Source organism: Battus philenor, unplaced genomic scaffold (assembly GCF_028537555.1).
Source record: "Battus philenor isolate CCGP_79_NKW_IND1 unplaced genomic scaffold, ilBatPhil1.0.hap1 SCAF_29, whole genome shotgun sequence".
NCBI classification, from domain to species: domain Eukaryota; kingdom Metazoa; phylum Arthropoda; class Insecta; order Lepidoptera; family Papilionidae; genus Battus; species Battus philenor.
The window spans coordinates 854,542-876,014 of NW_027181692.1; the positions used below are offsets into that span (position 1 = coordinate 854,542).

The following is a 21,473-nucleotide window of genomic DNA, read 5'->3' on the forward strand; positions in this document are numbered from 1 at the left end:
ATTTAATAGTATATTTAAATAAGCTGTTTTTATTTAATTATTTTCTCTCTCAATTTGATTTTACTTTTTTATTTCATTAATTTTTTTATGATATTATCTTATTTCACTTACCTTTATTAATTTATGTCTATCTAATGCCTTCAAAATTAAATACGCAATAATATAGTAAAATGTGTAAAAATTATTTTAAATAAATAAATAATGTTATAATTCAAAATGGCCGCGGCATAATGGACACGCGCGCTTTTACGTTTGGACATTAAAAAAATTAAAAGCGCGCGCGACGAGCACTTTGCCGCAGTAATGGCGACTGAAAGCGCACATCGTTTAGTGAAAGAGCAAACGGAGCAGCACTACGTGCTGCGCGTGAGTAATGTGAGTATTGTTTTGTGTTTTGTCCTCTTGTCGCTGGAAACGAAGCCAGCGGTTTTTATACTGTGTTTAGAATCCTACGAAATTACAATAACAATTCGCTGTTCAATAATATATAATAATTCTTGTTTAAATAAAAATACTTCCTAACTAAATTTTCTTGTACTCCATATGAGACCTGAGTAGCCCCTAATCTAATATATAAAATTCTCGTGTCACGGTGTTCGAACTTGAACTTCTCTGAAACGGCTTGACTGATTTTTACCAAATTTTACATGCGTATTCAGTATGTCTGAGAATCGGCTACTATCTATTTTCCATACCCCTAAGTGATAAGGGTGGTCCACCACTAAATTTTTTTTTTAAATTTTTAGACAAAATTTTTTGTTTTTATTTTTTTATGATACAACATACAAAAATACACACAACCTTAAATTTTTACCCCTCTACGATCAACCCTCATTTTTAATGTGTTAATTAAAAACTTTAGTTTTTGTTTGCAAAACAACGTTTGCGGGATCAGCTAGTAATATATAATAATTCTTGTTTAAATAGAAATACTTCCTAGATAAATTTTCCTGTACTCCATATGAGATCTGATAAGTATCTAATATTTTTTAATTATGCCATCAGATAAAATTTAAGGGAAGAAGCAAATATGGATTTTTGTCTTAGTTTCATAAAAAAAGTCAAAAGATATTTTAGATGTAGTAACGCATGAAACGTTTTAATCATATATATAGCGGTCACACAAAAGATTATCTTACGCTATATTTACAAATATTTACTGCAATATTTTTGTCGAAAGAGGGAATATTAAAATGTTCTCGTCACGAATTTAATCCTTACGATTTAGTTTATAAATTATATATGTTATAGGAGGACGAAAGAATTTAGAAAGACAAATATAATGCTCTTAACTATGGTTGCACAGACTTATTAAGACTAGGGGCCACTCGGGCAAATCATGAACTGATGGCGGGCCAGCCGCCAGAAGTATAGGTAATTAAATGTTTTTGGTTTTATTCTGGAATAGAATTCAATATGTTTTCGAATGTACGAGAGTATTATTTTTGCTTTCTCTTAACCAGAGTTCCCCATACTTTTTGTGTCGTAGACCTCTTTGCCATGTTTTTCCGTATTGGGTAGACCCCCCACTTACCTGATATTGATTTCCTGTAAATTTCTAACTGTAGTGAAGTTTAGTGTTAAAAATTAAAAGTAAAAACACATGTTAATTTAAACATTTATTAATTGAATTTAAATTTCCTTTCCTTTTCAAGATTCAGGAGACGAATAAACGTATTTGTCCCACATTCGTATTTATAGAGTGACGAATTAAACAAGTCAGTGCAAGGTAGCGAAGCTCTGAGACTGCGACTCTCAGGTTTTTACAAGTTCAAAATGTATTGCGACCACAAAGCGAATACAACTTACACAATTTTATAAACATATAAAATATTTTTTTTAATTCTAGGTACTTTTATAAATAATGTAAATGTTTGGATATTATAAGATAGTATGATGTAAGTAAATAGGTACTATTAGTGTATGTGTTGAGATCCACTATCGTGGACCTCTATTTTCTTTTCATGAAATCCCAAATTTTTTTCCGTTGACGTAGACCCCTTGCAGGTTGTCATAGACCCCTAGGGGTCGATATAGACCGCTTTGGGAATCACTGCTTTAAACCAAAGAATAATTATAACATAGTTAATGTCTGTTTGTTCACTAAGTAATAATATCGATTATGGTAAATCAATAGATTTCTTTAGGGAAAGCACATGCCTTGCAATGGGCGTTTGAAACGTTTCATTCATTTATTTTTTTATTGCAATGCGACTGGCACAACTTCTGGCAGTATAAAGTCCACAGGAACAGATAATAAACAATAATTAATTTTAAAATGTAGTTACCAGTTCAAAGGTATATTAAAAACATTTTTTTTCTTAATATCAAACGTAACTTGTTTCAATAAAATATAATTTTACAGAAATTAATTTTGTCTATTTTGAATTTAATTCAAACTTCTTGCTGAAAAACGATATACATAGTTATTAACAATGATATATTTTTTATCTATTGAAAAAATAAATTGTCATTTTTAGAGAAAAAAAAATTTTAAGCAAAAGATGTCAGCCATTTTGTAGAGATATCTGTTAGTTTTAATGACATTTACAATATCAGTGGCTTGGAGATGGTAGGATGGAACAGAAAATGGTAAGTGAGGACATTTACCCTGAATATCTTGTTTAGTATCTAATAGAATCAGGCGATACCTTGCGGAAGTCCATCCTAACTAAGGGACTAATATATAGCTACTTCCGCTATGCAGCAGTAGTCGTACAATGTTCACCGCCCGCCAGCCCGCTGATAAATGCGCGTGCGACAAACAATGCGAAACACAACTACCACCGTTAATTCACTCAACACTTGTTTCACCCCTCCACGGGGCATCCTCAGGAATTGTTACACCGATCAATGCCAAACACCCGTGCACCTCATTGCACGACTACTGCTACATAGCGGAAGTAGCTATATATTAGTCCCTTTCTTAATCTTATTTAGTATCCAATCATATGACTTCCCTCTAGATCGGTAGGCCTTGCGACTTTCTGTTTGTTGACATGTGAATATTTCTCCGAGCAACTTCGAGAAACTTCCACGATACTATTTCAGTAAATATATAAATAGGTATGCAACTTTGGCAAAACAAAAACATTAGGTGATGGCGTTCCTTGTGAAACTTTCATGTGGTTTATTTCACAACAAGCCTTTCGTTTCAATTGTGAAACAGTACCTCTTAAGTTAGAGCTCCTAAGGCATGGATGCACAGACAGCGGCCCGCCGACAGCAATAATTATACTCTCGAAAAAAAGAAACAGACTGGATATCATTAGCCGAGAAGATTTAAGATTAACCCTTACAAAATTGACGCCAAATGTTGATAATTTATTATTAAAGCATCAGGTTCATCCTTCTCACTAAAAATATTGACTTATTGCTTATGTTATTTTATTTATAGTTGATTTTATGTTTATTTAATGTTACGTATATTTTACATAACAGATACAAAATTTTATTTTGAGTAGTTTTAATTTAAATTCAATTAATAAATGTATAACTTAACATGTGTTTTTACTTTAAGTTTTTAACACTAAACTTCACTACAGTTAGAAATTTACAGGAAATCAATATCAGGTAAGTAGGGGGTCTACCCAACACGAAAAAACATGGCAAGGGGTCTACGACACAAAAAAGTTTTAGAGAACTCTGCTCAATAAATTTACTGCACCCGCTATTAGCGTGCGTAAAGTGACTCACACGACTCGGTAAATATATTTGTATACATTCAAGACATTTATTAAGCACAGGTTCTGTCTGAAGGCATATAACTCGGTGTTTGGCACTGATCGGTGTAACATAACTCCTGAAGATGCCCCGTGGAGGGTTGAAACACGTGTTGAGTGATTATGTGGTGGCGGTTGTGTAATTCGCATCGTTTGACGTATACGCATTTATCAGCGGGGGGCGGTGCACTTTATTGCACGACTACCACTGCATGTGCGGAAGTGGCTAAATATTGGTCCTTTTCCTACCAGAGAATCTTGTTTCCGAAAACCTCTGGATAGGCTGCTTATAATAAAACACTGTATACAGCCTCTTGAAAACTATTTAAGGGATTTGAACATAAAAACTTTTATTTATGAAGACTTACTTAGAATGGACTTCCGCAAAATAACGCCTGATTATATTAAATAAAAGCATATAACTCTATTTAAGGGTGCGTTCACAATAAAGATGTTTGGAAGTAATTGTTTTAATTTTATGCTTTTTTAATGGCGCCCGTTATTGAGGACCTTTCGTTCCTCCATCTTATTTGTGGGACATGTATATATTTCACAAACTTTCACCAACTCTCTCTCTCTCTCTCTCGCCCTTCTTCTTTCTTCACAATTTCTATCTCTCCCTCACCCTTCACAATTTCTATTTCTCTCACCCTTCACAATTACTATCTCTCTCCCACCCTTTACAATTTCTATCTCTCTCTCTTCCTTCTTTCGTTCTTCACATTCTCTATCATTCTCACATCATTCATTACATTCACGCATCGTCTTCCATTCTTCATTACATTTCATGTAATTTTAATTAATTACATTTCCAATCGAATATTTTCGTTTTTATTTCCTTCGATGTTTCTATTACGTGTTACTTCATATAATAATATTATAATTATTTCATTTTCTGAACAACTATTTCTTCTCAATATTATAAATATGTCAATATATTATAATGTCTTCTTACAATGGTTTCGTTACGTTTAAGTACAACACTAATTACCTCGAAACAAATCGGTGCTGCCGCAAACAATGCCTCTTACATATATATATATATATTTATTATATATATATATATGTTTATATATATATATATATATATATATATATATATAGAGAGAGAGAGCATTCAATAGTTTGAGTTTGATTTTAGTTGATCGAAATGCTTGGAACATTGTTTGTTGAGTCATTTACATGTTTGATATTATAATGTACACATTAAAAATAGTTAAATTTCATTTAAAAAGAGCGACTTGAATTTCTGCCCGGCTCTTCTCGCAGAAACAGTGGTAGCTTACTCCACATATTAAAATAATCAACAATTAAGTGTGTTTAAATTTCTACTCGAATAAAGATATTTTGAATTTATATTTTTATTGTTTAGTTGCCTATAGTTTCAGTCTTACCTTTCCACATTTATTTACGTAGTGTAGTAATATTGCTACATAAAAAACCGCCATATTTAAAAATTCCCGCGGATGTCGTCACAACGCTTATAGCCGTTCACTCGTCTCGCTCACTCGCACGGCGTGCACTATATGCGCTCTTGCTTGCACCCTTGGCACGCAGCCAAGGAGCAGCGCGCGCGCGGTTGTTAGTTCTCTGAGAGTTTGTTTTGAAATAAACGTTTTTTTCCAAATCACAGTAGGAATAATTAAAGATTTTTTCAGATATTTTAACTTTTTAATCTGTTTTATTATCTACGTTCCGTATTGCTGACCACTACAGCCACAATATTTTTAAGTTAAATCATTCTGTGGCGTTTGAATTTCAATTCAAACTTTATGTTGTGTTAACATTAAGAGGCATATAAAGGCGACGGGTTTGGTAGACAGTAGTCATTGATTTTAGCGGAAAAATAAGTTTTGTCGTTCAAAGATGTTTTATGTCTTCTAGGAGCAACATTACGTCATTTTCAGCTGTGCATCTAAACGGGAATTTCACAGAAATATATTTCTTTACAAAGGTTATTTATATATCAAATCAAAAGTATTTCTTTTCTGGATCCATGTATTTAATTTCTGTTTATATATTCCGAAAATTATCAGAGTTACGTAACATAGATTTTACCGGAATTATATTTAAACGTTTTTGAGAGTAATATCCTTTGCGATGTTATTCGAGCGAAATTTGATATTGTCTGTAATCAGTAAGGCTGCAATACGATATTGTTCCTGTGCACATTTCTGCCAAATCCTACACTGCAATGATTTTTTAATATTTTTCGAGTCACATTGGCTTAGTTTGTGATCGATTCTTTAAAACAGATGATATTGAGTAAGAAAAGGACCAAGTGCCAAACACAGAGTCAAATTTGGCACTAATCGGTGTAACATAACTCCTGAAGATGCCCCGTGGAGGGGTGAAACACGTGTTGAGTTATTTGGCGGGGGCGGTTGTGTGATTCGCATTGTTTGCCGCATACGCATTTATCAGCTGGCGGGCGGTGCACTTTGTTGCACGACTATCACTGCATGTGCGGAAGTGGCTAAATATTGGTCCTTCTCTTACTTAGGATGGACTTCCGCAAGGTAATGCCTGATTCAATAAAATAAGATGATGTTGATAAGACGATATCGTGAATATATTAATAAGAAGTACAAAGGCAGTCAGTAGTACATTTCTGGAAGCTTATCGAACATTTTTCCTGAGAATATCACACTAGCTCTTACTAAAAAGGTATATATTTTTCCAATTTATTTATTGGCAAAGTTATACTATTTTTTTTAATGTTTACTTTGTTCAATTTTCTTTTTAAAAAGTAGTATTTTCGTGACCCTGGAACCTATCTTCGATCTTTACATGGTTTGCTATAGAAAATCTTAATTCACTTTGCGGCGTTTCAATTTGCGTCGTGTTTTTTTGGAACGTAACCACGACGCTAAGTGAGGTATTGGTGTACTTCCTTTAGATGCTGAATTTGACAGAAACGGAACAAGCTCACAATAGTATAATAAGGGTTTATTTGGTGGGGAGTGACGAAATCTTTTGTAATATACAGTGGCGGCTCTAGCTCCTGTAGCGCTAGTGTGTAATGAAACCCTGGCGCCCCCTAGACCTGACCCCCCCCCCCCGCGGCTACAACTATTAACTTTGCCGTCCTAACAAGAAAGTTTTTTCATATTCCAACAAGCTATTTTATAAGTAGGTATAGCTTACAGTATGGTATGGTTTTGATGGCCGCTTCTTAACTTTAAATACTTGAAATAAGGTTTAATTTGAGTTAAAACAAAATGTTCGAAAAGAAGCCGCTCATAGGGCGCTGGCGTTTGATGATTGCCGCCACCGCGCTGGTTGGCCGCTTCTGTCATATCATTGTTGTACCGTGGTGGTCCAAGACGATGCTCTTAGCTGTCTCAGGGAGCGCCGCGGCGCCCGTGTGCATTGCACACCCTGCACTATAGGTTAAGCCGCTCCTGATAATTTAATTTGTCTATTTCAGGTATTTTATGTCTGTGACGATAAAGTATCGTATTGCAGTCATATGTCAAGTGTCAACTTTATATTGAAGATAATATTATCAATATATTTCAAAAAGAGAAGTAAATCAAGAATGACAATACGTGTTTACGGCATATATATGTGTTTGTATATATATATATATATATATATATATATATATATATATATACGTGTGTGACTCGAATTAGAAGCAAATATTTTAATATTAATTAAATTATAATTTTCATTACAGTAACGTGTTCTTTGACAGTTTTTTTAAAAACAAAATTTACCACAAAAATATACTTAATTGAAATATAAATAACAAATGGAACGACTTTCATATCAATAAAATGAATGTTTTGTTTTACTGTCCCAATAACCTTACTCTACTAGCAAGTAAACACCCAGTAGTACTACTAGTATCGTTAAAACTAGTGGGAATAGATGTTCGAAATAGAGTCCACAAACTTTGCAGATATTTAATATTACTACTATACTATAGTTAAAGAAAAAAATTCCAACCACAATTTCACCTTAAATTCTTTCTTTTATGGAATCAAAAGAAAAAAATATTTAAGGATGTCTATTTCTACATCCATTTTCATATTTTATTATTGTAGCAAGTTTTACTTCAGGAAACATCTTTGTTGATACATATAACTAAATACTTACCGAATAAATCTTGTAGATATAATGTCTTGTAGACATGTGTTATCAGTTTTACATCAAATAAAACAAATCGTCGAATGTAAACCATTTATTCGTTAAATAACCGTTTATTTCAAACTGTTCGAATTTCAAAACGCAGCGATGCCGCCGTCGTGCGGCGCGTCACTTCCGCCCGGAAGTCGCGTCCAATAGGCCATTATTACCATGTAGATAAATATCCAAAGCTAAGGTAAAACTCTCAATACATATATCTTCAATTTAAACACTACGATCGACTAGATAGATAGAACCTTGTCCGCGCGCGAACGGCCGGCGCTCGGGCCGCCATGACAGTACAGGCTGTTCAGAATGAGTTGAGCACTCGGCCCGCAAGCCGGTCGCTCGCGTCGCGCTTTGTTATTAAATACAGTAAAAAATCTATACATTCCCATGAGAGGATGAGTTACAAACCACTTTGCACTACTTCTAAATGTAAATATGATTTTAGATTACGATCTTAAAATATTACAAATTCGTGGGGCACTTCGTTATAATTTGATATCTAGACGGCCGGGTTTCGAATGCAGTGATGTCAAACAACAGATTAATAATATATTTTCAAACAGACCAATGTCATCTTTCAATCTTAGCACAGATTAAAAATAAACTTGACAGCGCTACATTCGAAACCAAAATATCAACCGGCCAATGTAACTACTTGAAATTTATAGAAAAACAACTATTTATTCAAATTTCAAATATCCAAACGAGAGAGAGAGAAAGAACCTAATCTAATCACCACCCCTATTACGAAAGGTAAATGTTTTAAATTACACACAATGTACCGCAATAACATTTCTTACGCTATGTATATACAGGGTGTAGTAAACTAAACTAACTGCCCAAAAATCAAGGAAAACCAACGTCCCTCCGACTATGCTAGTTGGGTCATAACTAAAACACTAGAAAACAAATCATCTGATATGTCGTCGAAATGACCGCCAATAATCAAATATACAAGTCCATACAATCACAGATAACGTATTCATTTTTACCACAAGTGTCAAAGTGACAGTTTTCTTTTTAATCGTAATACAAAAGGCAACCGTGCGGCCAAAGGGCCGCGTGGTAAGAATAAATGCGCGCACAACGGAACTGCGATCTAAGATATTGTCTCGTGAACACTCGTGTCTACTTGCAAAACCGTTTACTTCCAAAACAAAAGCGCTTTTTCAGACCGCGCCATTTTGTATGCTTGACAGACGTCACGTTATGGCGCCAAATCTGACAGGTCGCGGTCCGAACAAGCGCCCTCACATAGTCTGTGACAACTCACCTACGCAAATCAAATCTAGTGCATCCCAGCGAGACGGGATTTCAAACAAACGATAAAACGGGTGACTAACATCAGTCTATAGTTTTTATTTTTTAAGGAAGACATGTCAAAACGACATCACATTTCATTACAAAATACTTAATTTACTTTGTACTAGACTGCGGGGTCGCTATACCTCGATGCACCGCATTCGCAAATACTTCTCTATCAAATACACTACCGATAAATGAAAAAAAACTGATCACGTCACCGACGTCAAGTTACAACGGAACAATAAAATTGTACAAAAAATATTGTCTCATTTCCCAAGCTAGTCGTCATTTGGTCCGTGTTCTAGTCTAGATTCGCTAGCGTATCGTCGAAAGCAGTGCCTAAACACCGCAGGGAGAAACTAAATAAGGCACATGATGTGTCGTGGGGCTCACATGATATGCTTCTCTCATCCACTACGCACTACGAGAAAAAAATAAACTCTCTCAAAGCGAATTGAACGCATCGCTAGTTGTCAAACCGACGCATCCAACTACAGATTACAAATATACCAATAATACCAATGTCATAAAACCCAGCACCCAATGTGGTCTAGTCGTCTACAGGTCTAGTTTACTGGGATGCACTTCTAGAAAACATGATACCAAAGAACTAAGCGATGAACAGCGTCGCCTGGAAACACGAGGGACAATACTGCGACAGTTATAACAAGTTACGAGGGTACCCCGAGAACGTCGAACGGCTTTATCAGTACCTACAATAGTATTCCAACTACCCTCATGTCAAACGAATGTCGCAATATTGTCCGTCGCGAGTAAAAAATATTAAACCCGCAGGTCTTCCGTCTTCCGCCCGGAGCAGCTGTGCAGCCCCAGCGCTGCGCCCCCGCTGTGACGTCACCATGCATCTATGTCCAACGGCCGACATCTCCAGTCAGTGTATACCAATCATAGCGTACCCTTTATACACAATTACGCTCGAAACACTTAGTGAATGTCTATAAACCAACTGTAGGTGTTGGGCATCGTGTGACGTCTTGAGCTTTATAAAGAGGCTATCTACTGTATACACTGGAAGAACATATCTTGTACTATCCACTTTACTAGGCTACTTAACTGGGAGGGAGACGGGTAGGAGGTTGGGGGGGAGCAATACTGGCGCTCACACGGCGCCCGAAGCCGACTACTGTACATTCGGTATAAAAAAAAAGAAACCGAAACTAAATCGAAGGTATGAAAAAAGCGATAAATAAAAGATCTGCTGTGTTTATTACCATTTATTTCTAATACTCGACTAAGTGAAGATGAACCATAGAAAATATTTTTACTCAAAGGCTTCGAAGGTGGCGCGCGGCACTACTGCGTCTCTAGGGGGCTCTAGGAGTCCCCCGCTTATGGGGCATCGCCTCGCCGAGGCGAGACTACGGATCGACTGCTGCCAGAGGCCCGCACGCCGGTGCCGTCATAAACATTCAACTCTTAACAGAAGCCACTCACTAAAATCCATTCGCATAGACGTCGCGCCGGACTGCAGAGTTAAATACTATATATATTGTCTTGGCTAGGCCGAGTCCATTCCAGCCGGGCAGACGCCTATGCTCCAGGATCGGTTCCAATAAATCATGTAAGAAAATCTACACACCTACGATAACCCCGCTCCTAGCTACGGGTAAAACTGTCAACGTTATTTTACATAAATTCCAATACAAATTGCACAATATAGTCTGTAGCAATTAGTGTAGATAAAATAAAAAAACAGCCCAGTACTACCATGTCTATTGTAGGAAAAAACTAATGCGCCGCAGCCGGCGCTCTACCATAAACAAAAATGCGATTACACAAAATACACAAACGGAATGTATACCAGCCTCTATTGCAAGTCTGTGTTCGGGCGAGAGCTTCGCGCCGAACCGCGTCAGTGTTGCCAACACTAACTACTTGTGATACCATAATTTACGAAATTGAGGGTATGTGAATATTACACGATGTAATTTTCAAGCATTTTTCAAAGAGCGTCTGTTGCATTAAGCGTTGGGGAGGTCGGGGTGTTGGCAACACGGATGTCCAAACGAGCAAATATGGCCGCGCGCCCCAAGCGGCGCGGCAAACTACCCGTCAAACAAATCACAAGTTCCACTTAATTGTTATCACGAGTACCGCCACATTACATACACAAGTCGCTAGAGTACATCAACTACTACTTTACAAAAATATCTTGTACGCGTCGCGAATATAGTAAGGTTATTGCTTTCGGTAAGTCGCTTATATCCGACGCGGTATGTAAAAGTTCAAAATCACTAACTCTACGACACTACTGCGTGCGCCGGCCGCGTCCGGACGCGACGTAAACGATTCAAAACTTGTATATTAATGTATATCGTATCCTAGGCAATAGTCGTGGTTCAAACGCGGGCACACGTCGGTCCAGCCAGCCTGGAGTGCGGGGATGCCCCGCGCCGGCGGGTGTGACGCACAACACCTAAACAAAATGACTAGAGAGGAATGTATTTCTAAATGGCAACAGACACCCCGTGTCGCCGTCCGTTTGCCTCATTATTGTCTTAACCTTAATCTACTTCGGCGAGAAAGCGGTCGTTTTGGCAAAACAGTTCAAATCCAAACCGGATGGCTCCGGCACGAGGTCGCAACTTCAGAAGCCGTTCGATCGTGTCCAGAATATTCTAGAATCAGTTGAGCAAACGAATCAGTTTTGGCGATATTTGGCCGCCGTTGGCATATCTGAGCTAACTAGGAAGACTGTACGCGTCAAGCCAAGCGTCAAGGGAACTACTCTACGGTCTACATCAACAGCGTTCCTCTCGAAGGCCCTCCCTGAGGCGGGGGCGGAGCGCCACGCCCCGGGCAGGGCTCGTCGGGCTTCGAAAAGAACTAATAGCACGTCTCACAACCAAACGGCAAACGGCCGTCGAAGAATTGACAGAGTACAGAACAGACAGTACCCGCAGGCGCGTGTTAGTCACGGTGCATACGACGTTAGACTACGCAACTAGATACACGTACACGCATGCCGCGACCGCAGTCGCTCCAGACTCACCTGCTCGCCGGCCCGGAGCTGTCGCCGCGGCCCCGCCGAGGGGCTTCCCCGGCCGTCGCGAACAATCTACCTGACAAACGGGACGGGGAGTCCCGCGTGCAAACTACACTATGTAAGAGCGCTGTGAAACAGAAACCACGGCCCGCCGCAAAGGATTCCAACCCCACTTTCGGAGCCAAGCGAAATAAAACACACAATTTTATTCTAATATTAATAATGTAATGTCACATCGGATATCTCCAGGTGCTCCACGGCATACAGTTATTTACGGGCAAACACTAAGTCCACTAAATACATGTAACTACAGCTAAACAGCGGGCGCGCGGGGAGCCGCGGGCCAGTCCGCGCGCCCGCAGCCAAATACACAGAGTATATAAAAAAAAATTAAGTACACGTTTAAATGAGGAGTCGGACATCACAATCGATAACATCATCAACCAACTAATACTGAGAATTTTAGGAAAACGCTACTATACAAAAGGTGTTAGGTCGGACGGTCGAGGGCCGGCGCTGGCAAGAAAGGGCGGAGCCCTGCGTCGCCCGGCGCAGCGACCGCCCGCGTGGGTAATCTCGGGAGGTTCTAGCCTACTTATATTAAGAATACTGCTATAATAAGGATAGGTGTACACATGTGGTGCGACACGCCGTCGCCCCGACTCGCGTGGGACTACAACACTATTTCAAATTAAGCACTAAAAGTTACAAGCGGGGAAAAACCGTAGTTAAGTTTGCGTCGCGCCCAACAGATGGCGCTGAGTCCACGCGGGCGAGGCGATGCGCGTCATCAAAGCTACCGCATGCATTTTGGCTCTACAGCTCTACGGCTTTGCCTGGATCCTAGTTTTATTCAATCACTAATTCCGGGTATTCCCCACTGTTTCAACATGCAAAGCCAATTTCAAATCAATAGTTATACACATATATATATATGTAATATTCCTCGCTTTGTCTTACGAGGTCTCCTTATGTTATTCCCGGGGATTAACCCGCGTTCCTATACTTATCAGTAAAAATATTTTTTTCGACAAAACGTCTTAACATATGAGCATTTTCAGATAGAGTTTGTCGCAAAAACGCGACGAGAATGGTTTCCATCAAATTGACTGCGCGGCCGCCTCGAATAGCGCTGAATGTGGGAGGCTTACATGAGAACTTAAGTACATCCGTGAAACTTTCACCAAAACCAGCGGGACCTTGTCCCCGAAAATTTCGACTTACAACTACAAATTGCACAAACACAACCTTAATCGTCTTTTAATAATTACCGTATAATACTTGTCTAATCACATAAGTGTAAGTATTGCTTTTAAGTGTATATGTAATACTATCATCTAACTCTACGAAGTAATAAGGTAAATAAATATGACAAAAAAAATGGCGCATCGACTACCAATCGGCTGGGAAATGGTCCGCTCGGAATAATGCATTCAATAATTGTCCATTCACCTAGTCACGAATCGTCACAAAATACTATATTGGAAAGTAAAGTTCACAGTGACCAGGAAGGTATACATTCGAACGCAATGATGTCCGTGGGTAGGTAGTAAGGACAATAATTGACGTAAACACAGACTAATATCGGCGTGCGAACACGAGGGTATGTTGATATTCCAGAGCCGGGTCGATCAGATGTGGAAAGGAGACGACGGTAAGACAAAGCAATTGAAGCGGGGATCCAGGCATCGCCGCGGGGCGTTCACAATCTACAGCGGCTTACACCTAGCTTATTGTCAGAGACACTCGGCTGTTAGTGTGCATTCCCTCAACTGCTACGCTAGTCCATACAAGTAAAAACTAGGTCCACACGCGCGCCCGCAAACCAAACTTAACTAAAATCCTACAATTCGGAGACAAGATGTGGGAATTTGACGAAGTTTTAGAAATTTTTTTGAAGGGTAGGTAGAAAAATGGAGGGTAGGTTGAGAAAGTATGCACAGTGCGTGTACATGTTGACGGGAAGGACATATGAGAGGCACGTAAGGTGTGAGAGGTCAAAGGGAGCTGCGAGATGAAGGTTCGATTACAAAACGAGGGTAGAAACAAAACGGTGCACGGGCGCACGCACTGGCAAATCTCTATCGTAACACTACCAAAGTCATAAATATAACGCTAAGTGAGATTGCTTTCCACTGAGTTAAGATATGTATGAGGAGCGTAGCCGACCGCCGCGGTTTAACCGTTTGCCGCGCCGCCGGGGAAGTCCCGCATTACGATGACCGCAATATTCTTGGACCCGAGTTGAATAAATATAAAAGACTTACAACAAATCCACTGGGATCCGTATAGACCGCACAAATATGTTTTATCACGTTACTTCAGACAAATAAATACGTTCACAACGTAGCAAGACCGGCTCTACATCGACGTGTAAAAATTAAAAGGAAACAGATATTTGTATGGAACAATTTAGATTTGCATTCATATGTATGGGAATGCAGAACATCATAACACCGTCTATTCCGTATTCGGGCGAGATTTGGCACAATTGACTCGTCACAACACGATGGCACCAAATTTTAATACTGATATCGAATACGTAGGGAGGGAGCTGCGCGTGCGCAGGTGGGCGGAGCGGCGGTGTAGATGGGGGAGGTGGGCGAGGCGCGGCGGGCGGCGCCTAACGTTTACGCGCGAAAAACAAAATAGCTGCATGAGATTCATAAATAATATCATCGTCCTCCAAGGGGCGCGCACTAAGCTAAGTCCGCGAGTGAGCTGCGTCCCGAACTAAATTATCTGAGATCTTCGTCTTACATTAATTTTTAATTAAAAACAAAGGAAAGGCGCCGGGCCCGCGCGGCGAGCGCCCCTAGCTCCGAGTACGGAGTGTACGTCACGTAGGAACTATGAAGAGAAAACAAATTAAAAAGCGGCGACGGCCTGACCTCAGGCGGGTGGGGCTCCGCAGGCTTAGATGTACATGGGCAGGCCGTACATGGCGCTCCAGTCGACGCCCTGGAAAGAGGACATATCCACGCCGGCCAGCGAGTACGCGGCGCCAAACTGCGGCAGCGCGGGCGCAGGCGCGGCAGCCGGCGGCGCCACCAACGTTCCCGGCGCCGGCAGCGCATACGGCGCGTAGCGGTACGCGTGCGCGCCTACACCCACCGCGCCCACGGCTCCCACCGCGCCCACGCCTCCCACGCCGCCGTACACCAGGCCGCGGCCGGGCCGCAGCACCAGCCGCTTGCCCAGCGCCAGCGGCGCTGCCGCCACAGCCTCCTTGGGTTGCGCACGCTTGCATTCCACCTTCTTGTTCTTGATGGTGTGGAAGTGGATGTCGCACACGCGCTCCACCGCCTCCTCCGAGTGGAACGTCACGAAGCCGAAGCCGCGGTGGCGCTTAGTCTGCTGATCCATTAGCATCACGGCGTCCTCCACGAGGCCGAACTGGGAGAAGTACGCGCGGACCTCGTCTGCCGAAGTGTCCTGTCCGACGCCGCCGACGAATATCTTCTTCGTCTTGGCGGGGCGAGGTGCGGACTTGGGTGTGGCGTGCTTGGGGTCGATGCGCTTGCCGTCCAGCGTGTGCACGGGCACGGCCAGCACCTTGTCCACGGAGCCCGCCTCCTGGAACGTAATGAAACCAAAGCCGCGCGAGCGCTGCGCGCGGCCCACCTCAGTACAATCCCACACTTACTCCCACCCGTGCCCAGCTATGATCAGCTAAGCTAGACATCACCTAGGCGCCACCTAGGCATCCGCCACTCCAATAGGACAACTAAATTAAACCCTTAAAAGCATATTGTCTTCAATGGTCTAGTTCAATTAAAACCATGCCAAGCCATGGACAGCTATATCCCCATATGTGTTCATCAGTCACACGTCTAAATATAACCATTGACAATTAAGTGTTACTGAATCTATTTTTGTAGAACCTAAAATAAAAGCCTTTCTGTACTATTTGAGTTTTGTCATAACTTCTGATTTTTTAGGTTGTCCAATAAGACCTAATCCTCATAAACTTTCAACTCTATAAATATTTCACCGACCTTTTCAGATTTCTGGGGTACTATTTTGTCAATTGTTTTAGATTCAAATAATATATAAAATATGTTTGATTGTTAATTAAGAGATTGAGAATTGAAGACAATTTGCATTTAAGGGGTAAAGGACCTTTTCAAACAAAGCCACACACACGTCCCTTGCACTAGAATCAAATGTTTTATGTCTAAATTTCTAAATTTTCTCATTTAACTCGAATGAAGTCTATTAAAAACTTTTTACATTAATGTCGCCATATTTGCAAATCTAGTATCATTTGGCGAAAACACTGGTAGGAAAACAACTCACCTTTGGTAAGAATTAAAACTAAAGTCAATGGTACAAAGTTAACTAATGAAAAACCATAGGATTAGGAGCATGTAGAGATAGAGTCATTAAATAATTCTAAACAGCAAATTACCCAGTGAATTTTCTACCAATTGAATTTGCTACCATGTCACTTGGGAATACCTACATAGATTTAGTTACCAAAACTACCAGAAATGGTTAACGAGGACAAATATTGAGGATCAAAGCATTTACAGTAGGAATTACTCAAAAGAAACTCAATTATATTCTTACATTGCCACTTTTGCCAAAAAGCAAACGATCTTGAGCCAATAGTTGGCAACATTAGACAAGATCTATAATAGACTATCTAATTACAGTCGGTGGGTCTATAAGAGCAAAGTGCCTATTCAACTTTTAGACTCTGCGTCTAGGTCATTAGTGTTGCTAGCATGCCAGTCTGGTCTAGTTAATGAATGTTAGTGTTCCTAAATACTGAATATCAACCATAGCCCGACTCCAATGTTGTACCATGAACCACTCCTTACTGGTTTCTCGTAACTAAGCTTGCATAAATACAGATAAATAGGTTTAAATTAAGAGTGGTTGATGGTGCAACATGTCCCCAAGATCACTTTGTTTACATTACCTACTCACTACCTATTCCAGACAACCTAATAGCCACTTGGCACAAGCTCTCACTGACCGATGTGCGCTGCAGTTTTCTTCAACTACCCCCTATTCTGCACTCTTTGGAGAAACAATATACTTCTGTACTATACGCCTGGACCTTAAATCATTATTATGCATACATCAATTGTTTCTTGTAATAAAACTTTGAAATTAAGTCTGGTTCACCCGATTATTGTCTATTGTTCATACATATGCACATCTAACTTCATTTTTAGAGGCTAGATTCATATGAAAAATTTGAACACTTGGACATGACCATTGTGTGCCAAATCTTGAACCAAAATACATAGTTGCTGAGAAAAATAGACTTTCTATCCGCATAAAACCAACTATTGTACCTGTGTAACAGGATCCTTCATAATCAGCACATCAGTAACAGGTCCAAACATGGCAAAGTACTCCCGGAGCTTCTCCGAGCTGGTCTGCCAGCTGAGTCCGCCCACAAACAGCTTGCTCGGTGAGGGTGACGTGGTGCCTGTGGATGTTGCAGTGCTGTTGGCTGTTGCAGTCACTGGGGTAGAACGCCCTGATGAGGGAGAAGTTTCTGCACAGAAAAGAAAATTGTTTTTACATAGTATAACATTATATTTACATATATTTGATTCAAACTTTTTGGAACAAGGTATACTCTGTCACCCAGAGAGTAATGAAGATATGCTTGGGGCTGTAGAGATGGGCAAAATGTATCCCTAACAAGAAGAAAGTGATTTATATCGTTTCGATTTTGGGTTATATATCTCTCTTTACCTTTAACTCATTTAGCTCAGTACGGCTCAGGTAGAGATTAAGGCAGCTAACACTAAACATATTCATTTCTTTGGCTCTTTTAGCTCAGACTTAGAACTTAAGGCGGAATAAAACGTGTGAAATATTTGTATTAAGCATTTCGTCGTCATAAAGCACAGAAAAGCTAAACGCCCGCGCATGTGAAGGTGGTTGTTCCGAAAAACCGTAGTTTACATTTTTAATACAAACATGATATAACATAATAGCTATCTGTCTCTCTCTTACGTGTAAATTGCTACACAAGCCCATCTCTCTCTAACTCTGAACGAGCCACAACTCGTACAAGTGTAAAGGCATTGAGATACAATTGCAACACACGCGCACTCAGAGACTATATCTTTTGCAAAGATATATATCTTTCCTGTCTTTAGCTAGAGAGCTACCCATTTCTACTTCACTAAGAGATTGATTCAACCAAACAAGAACCAGTTGTTGACATAACTCAAAGAATTGCTCGTGTGAACTGTTGGACATTGCAAAGAAAAGAAAGGTTCTTTAGCGGTGACCAGGTGTCAGTGGATACGGCATGAGTAGGCCTTCAATTACATGGACCGAGATAATCAATGTCGCGAAATGTCTAGACTTAGGCAGTGCAAGACATTAAGGCAATCTTGGGAAGAGTGCCTTCCAGTCGGTGGGGTGACATAAAAAAAAATCACTTTCATAATATTATTGCATGAAAGATTATAGGATAATCATGTCTATAATTAGCGTCATGTTGATTTTAAAATGACAAAAAGAAAATTTTTATTAGGAGATATTTCTACAGTACCCAGCGATAAATATTGCACATCGACCTTCATACAACATCATCTCTGTCTCACACTACCTACGTGACGTTTTGTCAATCGTTGTTGTTTCGTGCAACAAAGATAGTGCTCTACGAAGCCAAAATTAGCCGATCGTCCCTTTCTTCTAAAGGTCGATGTGCAATATTTATCACATTGGGTACTGTAAAAGTAGTGATCTAGTAACTACATAGTTTGTTCGCAGGTTCTTTTTAGGAAAATTATGAATAATACTACTTATAAATATATATTTATAAATATATTAAACAGATGTCTTGATTTCTTAGTTGCTTATCAAGACTTATTCAAAAGAATAATTATTTGTTTTATTGAAAATTTTTCTTCAGTTATTCTATAAACGTGGAAGATGTCTTTTTAATATAACTTTTATTATTGGTCCTCTTTTATGCTTTAAATCAGTATTTTTCAACTTTTTATTTGCCATGCCTCATGTTAGCCTTTCCAAAATTCATAAACTCTCCTATGTAACACATATATATATATATATACTACTCAAAACAAAATAGGGCCCACCGCAACTTTGTCTCTAATCGTGTTTATAAATAACTCATATACTAATCATTGACAGAATGAAGCACTACCACTTCTAGCACACATGTTTATTAGTTCATAATGATGTTTTAAAAGTTAACTTTTTTGTTGATTTCAAGTGGGTAGACAAAAATTTATCCATTTCTTAAATTTTCAATCGTTTGTGTTCTCAGTCTTGCTTTAAGCGCAATACTTTGATCACATTTTGTTTAGCTGTGTTTTTTTCGTTTCGTCATTATTCCCGATTACAATACCAGGTTCTCGTCGTCATATGGTCGTCGTTATATATATATATTAAAGCGAAGGGCATAAACTCTTGTCTACTTTCAATTTTCCCTCCCATGGAGTATGGGCCCATTGTTGGGAAACACTGGTCTAAACCAAGATTGCGTGCAGTTTGAAACAACAAATTGGCATAAGGATAAGCATATGCTCTTGGATCCAGTGGTCATGGTCATCATGGCTGTGGTTATAAGCCATGGCTCTTAAAATCTCATGTTCTAGAGACGGACATGTAAGTAAATTTGAAGAAGTCTCAACAAAATCAAAAGATTTTTTATTCAAATAGGCTGTTACAAGCTCCTTCGAATATAATGAACATAAAATGTTGGCGTTGTTGTTCATACAGCAACCTACCACCAGCTCTGAAGGCAGTTCCCCTTCAGCCAGTGAGATACTCAACAGTGGCTCTTTACAAATATAGTTTTATAAAGAGTCTGCGACAATTATTAGCTTCCACAGTGAGCATCAACATCAGTATTGTATTCTTGGATACAATAATATATTTTTGTTCAATATATTCTTAGTATTGATTTTAAATTTCTTCAGTGGCAGATCTAAAACTGTTTGTGGAATTTTATTGTACATACATATACCTTGTGCCATAAATAATTTATTTAATTTTTGAACACTAAAACTAGGAGTATACATAGCAAGCAGTTGCAGACAAAGACATTAATATAAATATTTTTTTAATGGCTGCCGTTATTGGATGCCTCTCATTCTCTCCCTATCTCATTCAGGCCCACGAAACTTACAATTTTTAATTAATTATTTCACATCATTCTTTTAATTCAGTTACTCCTCTTTCAGTCTTAAGATCATTCGGCCTTCCAATACTTTACATGATCTTACATACTCATCCATTTTTAGTTTCCTCCTTTTCATCATTTTTCATCCTTCACATCACCTCTCAATTAATCAATTTATTTAATGCTTAAACCATTTTTACTAATTATATTTATTGATATTATCACAGCTGGTGTCACGTTTACTTTTATTTATTCTAATCTGTTTATCTTTTACTGTTTTTCCGTTTTCTTATGTACAATTTTTTTGGATATTAATATAGATGTATTTTAATGCAACAGTAACACTACCAGCTTTATTCAAACTTCTTGCAAATAATTCCGAGCTCTATGCAGTAAACAGTCCACACTGCTCTTATAGGATTACATATATTGATCTAACTGTAGTATTGATCCAGAGTAATATGGCATACGGTAATACATTATCAATTGACCTAAGGGAATTTTTGTGTAGACTCACTCGTGAATTTTTAAATAAACTTGACCGAGATGCTATTGAATTATAAAATAAAATTAAAAAATTCAAACACAAAGCATAGAAATCCTACGATTGTATAAAAGAATTCTAGATAATGAAGTTTGGAAATGTGTTGCCCGAACTAAATATCAGTTTATGTGTGCTCTTCTCTGGTCAGAACAAATTTGAAACCCTTGCATCTACTTCAAGTTTAGACTGTTCAATAAACTTATTAATTACATATAAAACTATTGCATACATGATAGGCAGAAGCGTCTTCCGTGTACCATAATACCACACTGTGATTGCCGAGAATAGATATTATAGTATAAGTAGTGGACTCATCATGTCCTGGTGTAGGCCTCCCATGATATGGTTTCGACAAAATTATTTCTTAACAATGAAGAAGTTCGATTCCTATACTATGTACCATCATAAATTCTTCACTATACATTATATACATTATAAGAAAGCTCAATGTGCAAGTCTTTGATAGAAACTCATTAATAAACCTACATTTTTCTTTTTAAATGAATAAATAAATGAATTGTCAATCATCGCAAATCGTCGTAAATATGTGTATAGGCTAGAGCAGAGGGTAGGTGCCACTAGGTGGACCAGAGATATTTTTAAGGTCGCTGGAAGTAACTAGAT

The 21,473-nt window shown here is 38.9% G+C and overlaps 1 protein-coding gene across 2 annotated transcripts in view; it reads right to left on the bottom strand.

Moving 5' to 3' along the window:
* Positions 1–12,380: 12,380 nt before the first annotated feature.
* LOC137926329 (RNA-binding protein Musashi homolog 2-like) overlaps positions 12,381–21,473 on the bottom strand; it is a 173,643-nt gene continuing 164,550 nt past the window's right edge. For both annotated transcript variants that reach the window (XM_068769932.1, XM_068769930.1), the window contains exons 3-4: positions 17,487–17,692; positions 12,381–15,786 (exon numbers count right to left, since the gene is read on the bottom strand). In XM_068769932.1, the coding sequence (XP_068626033.1) occupies positions 15,094–15,786; positions 17,487–17,692 (899 nt within the window). In that variant the 3' untranslated portion in view covers positions 12,381–15,093. The remainder of the gene's footprint in view (positions 15,787–17,486; positions 17,693–21,473) is intronic.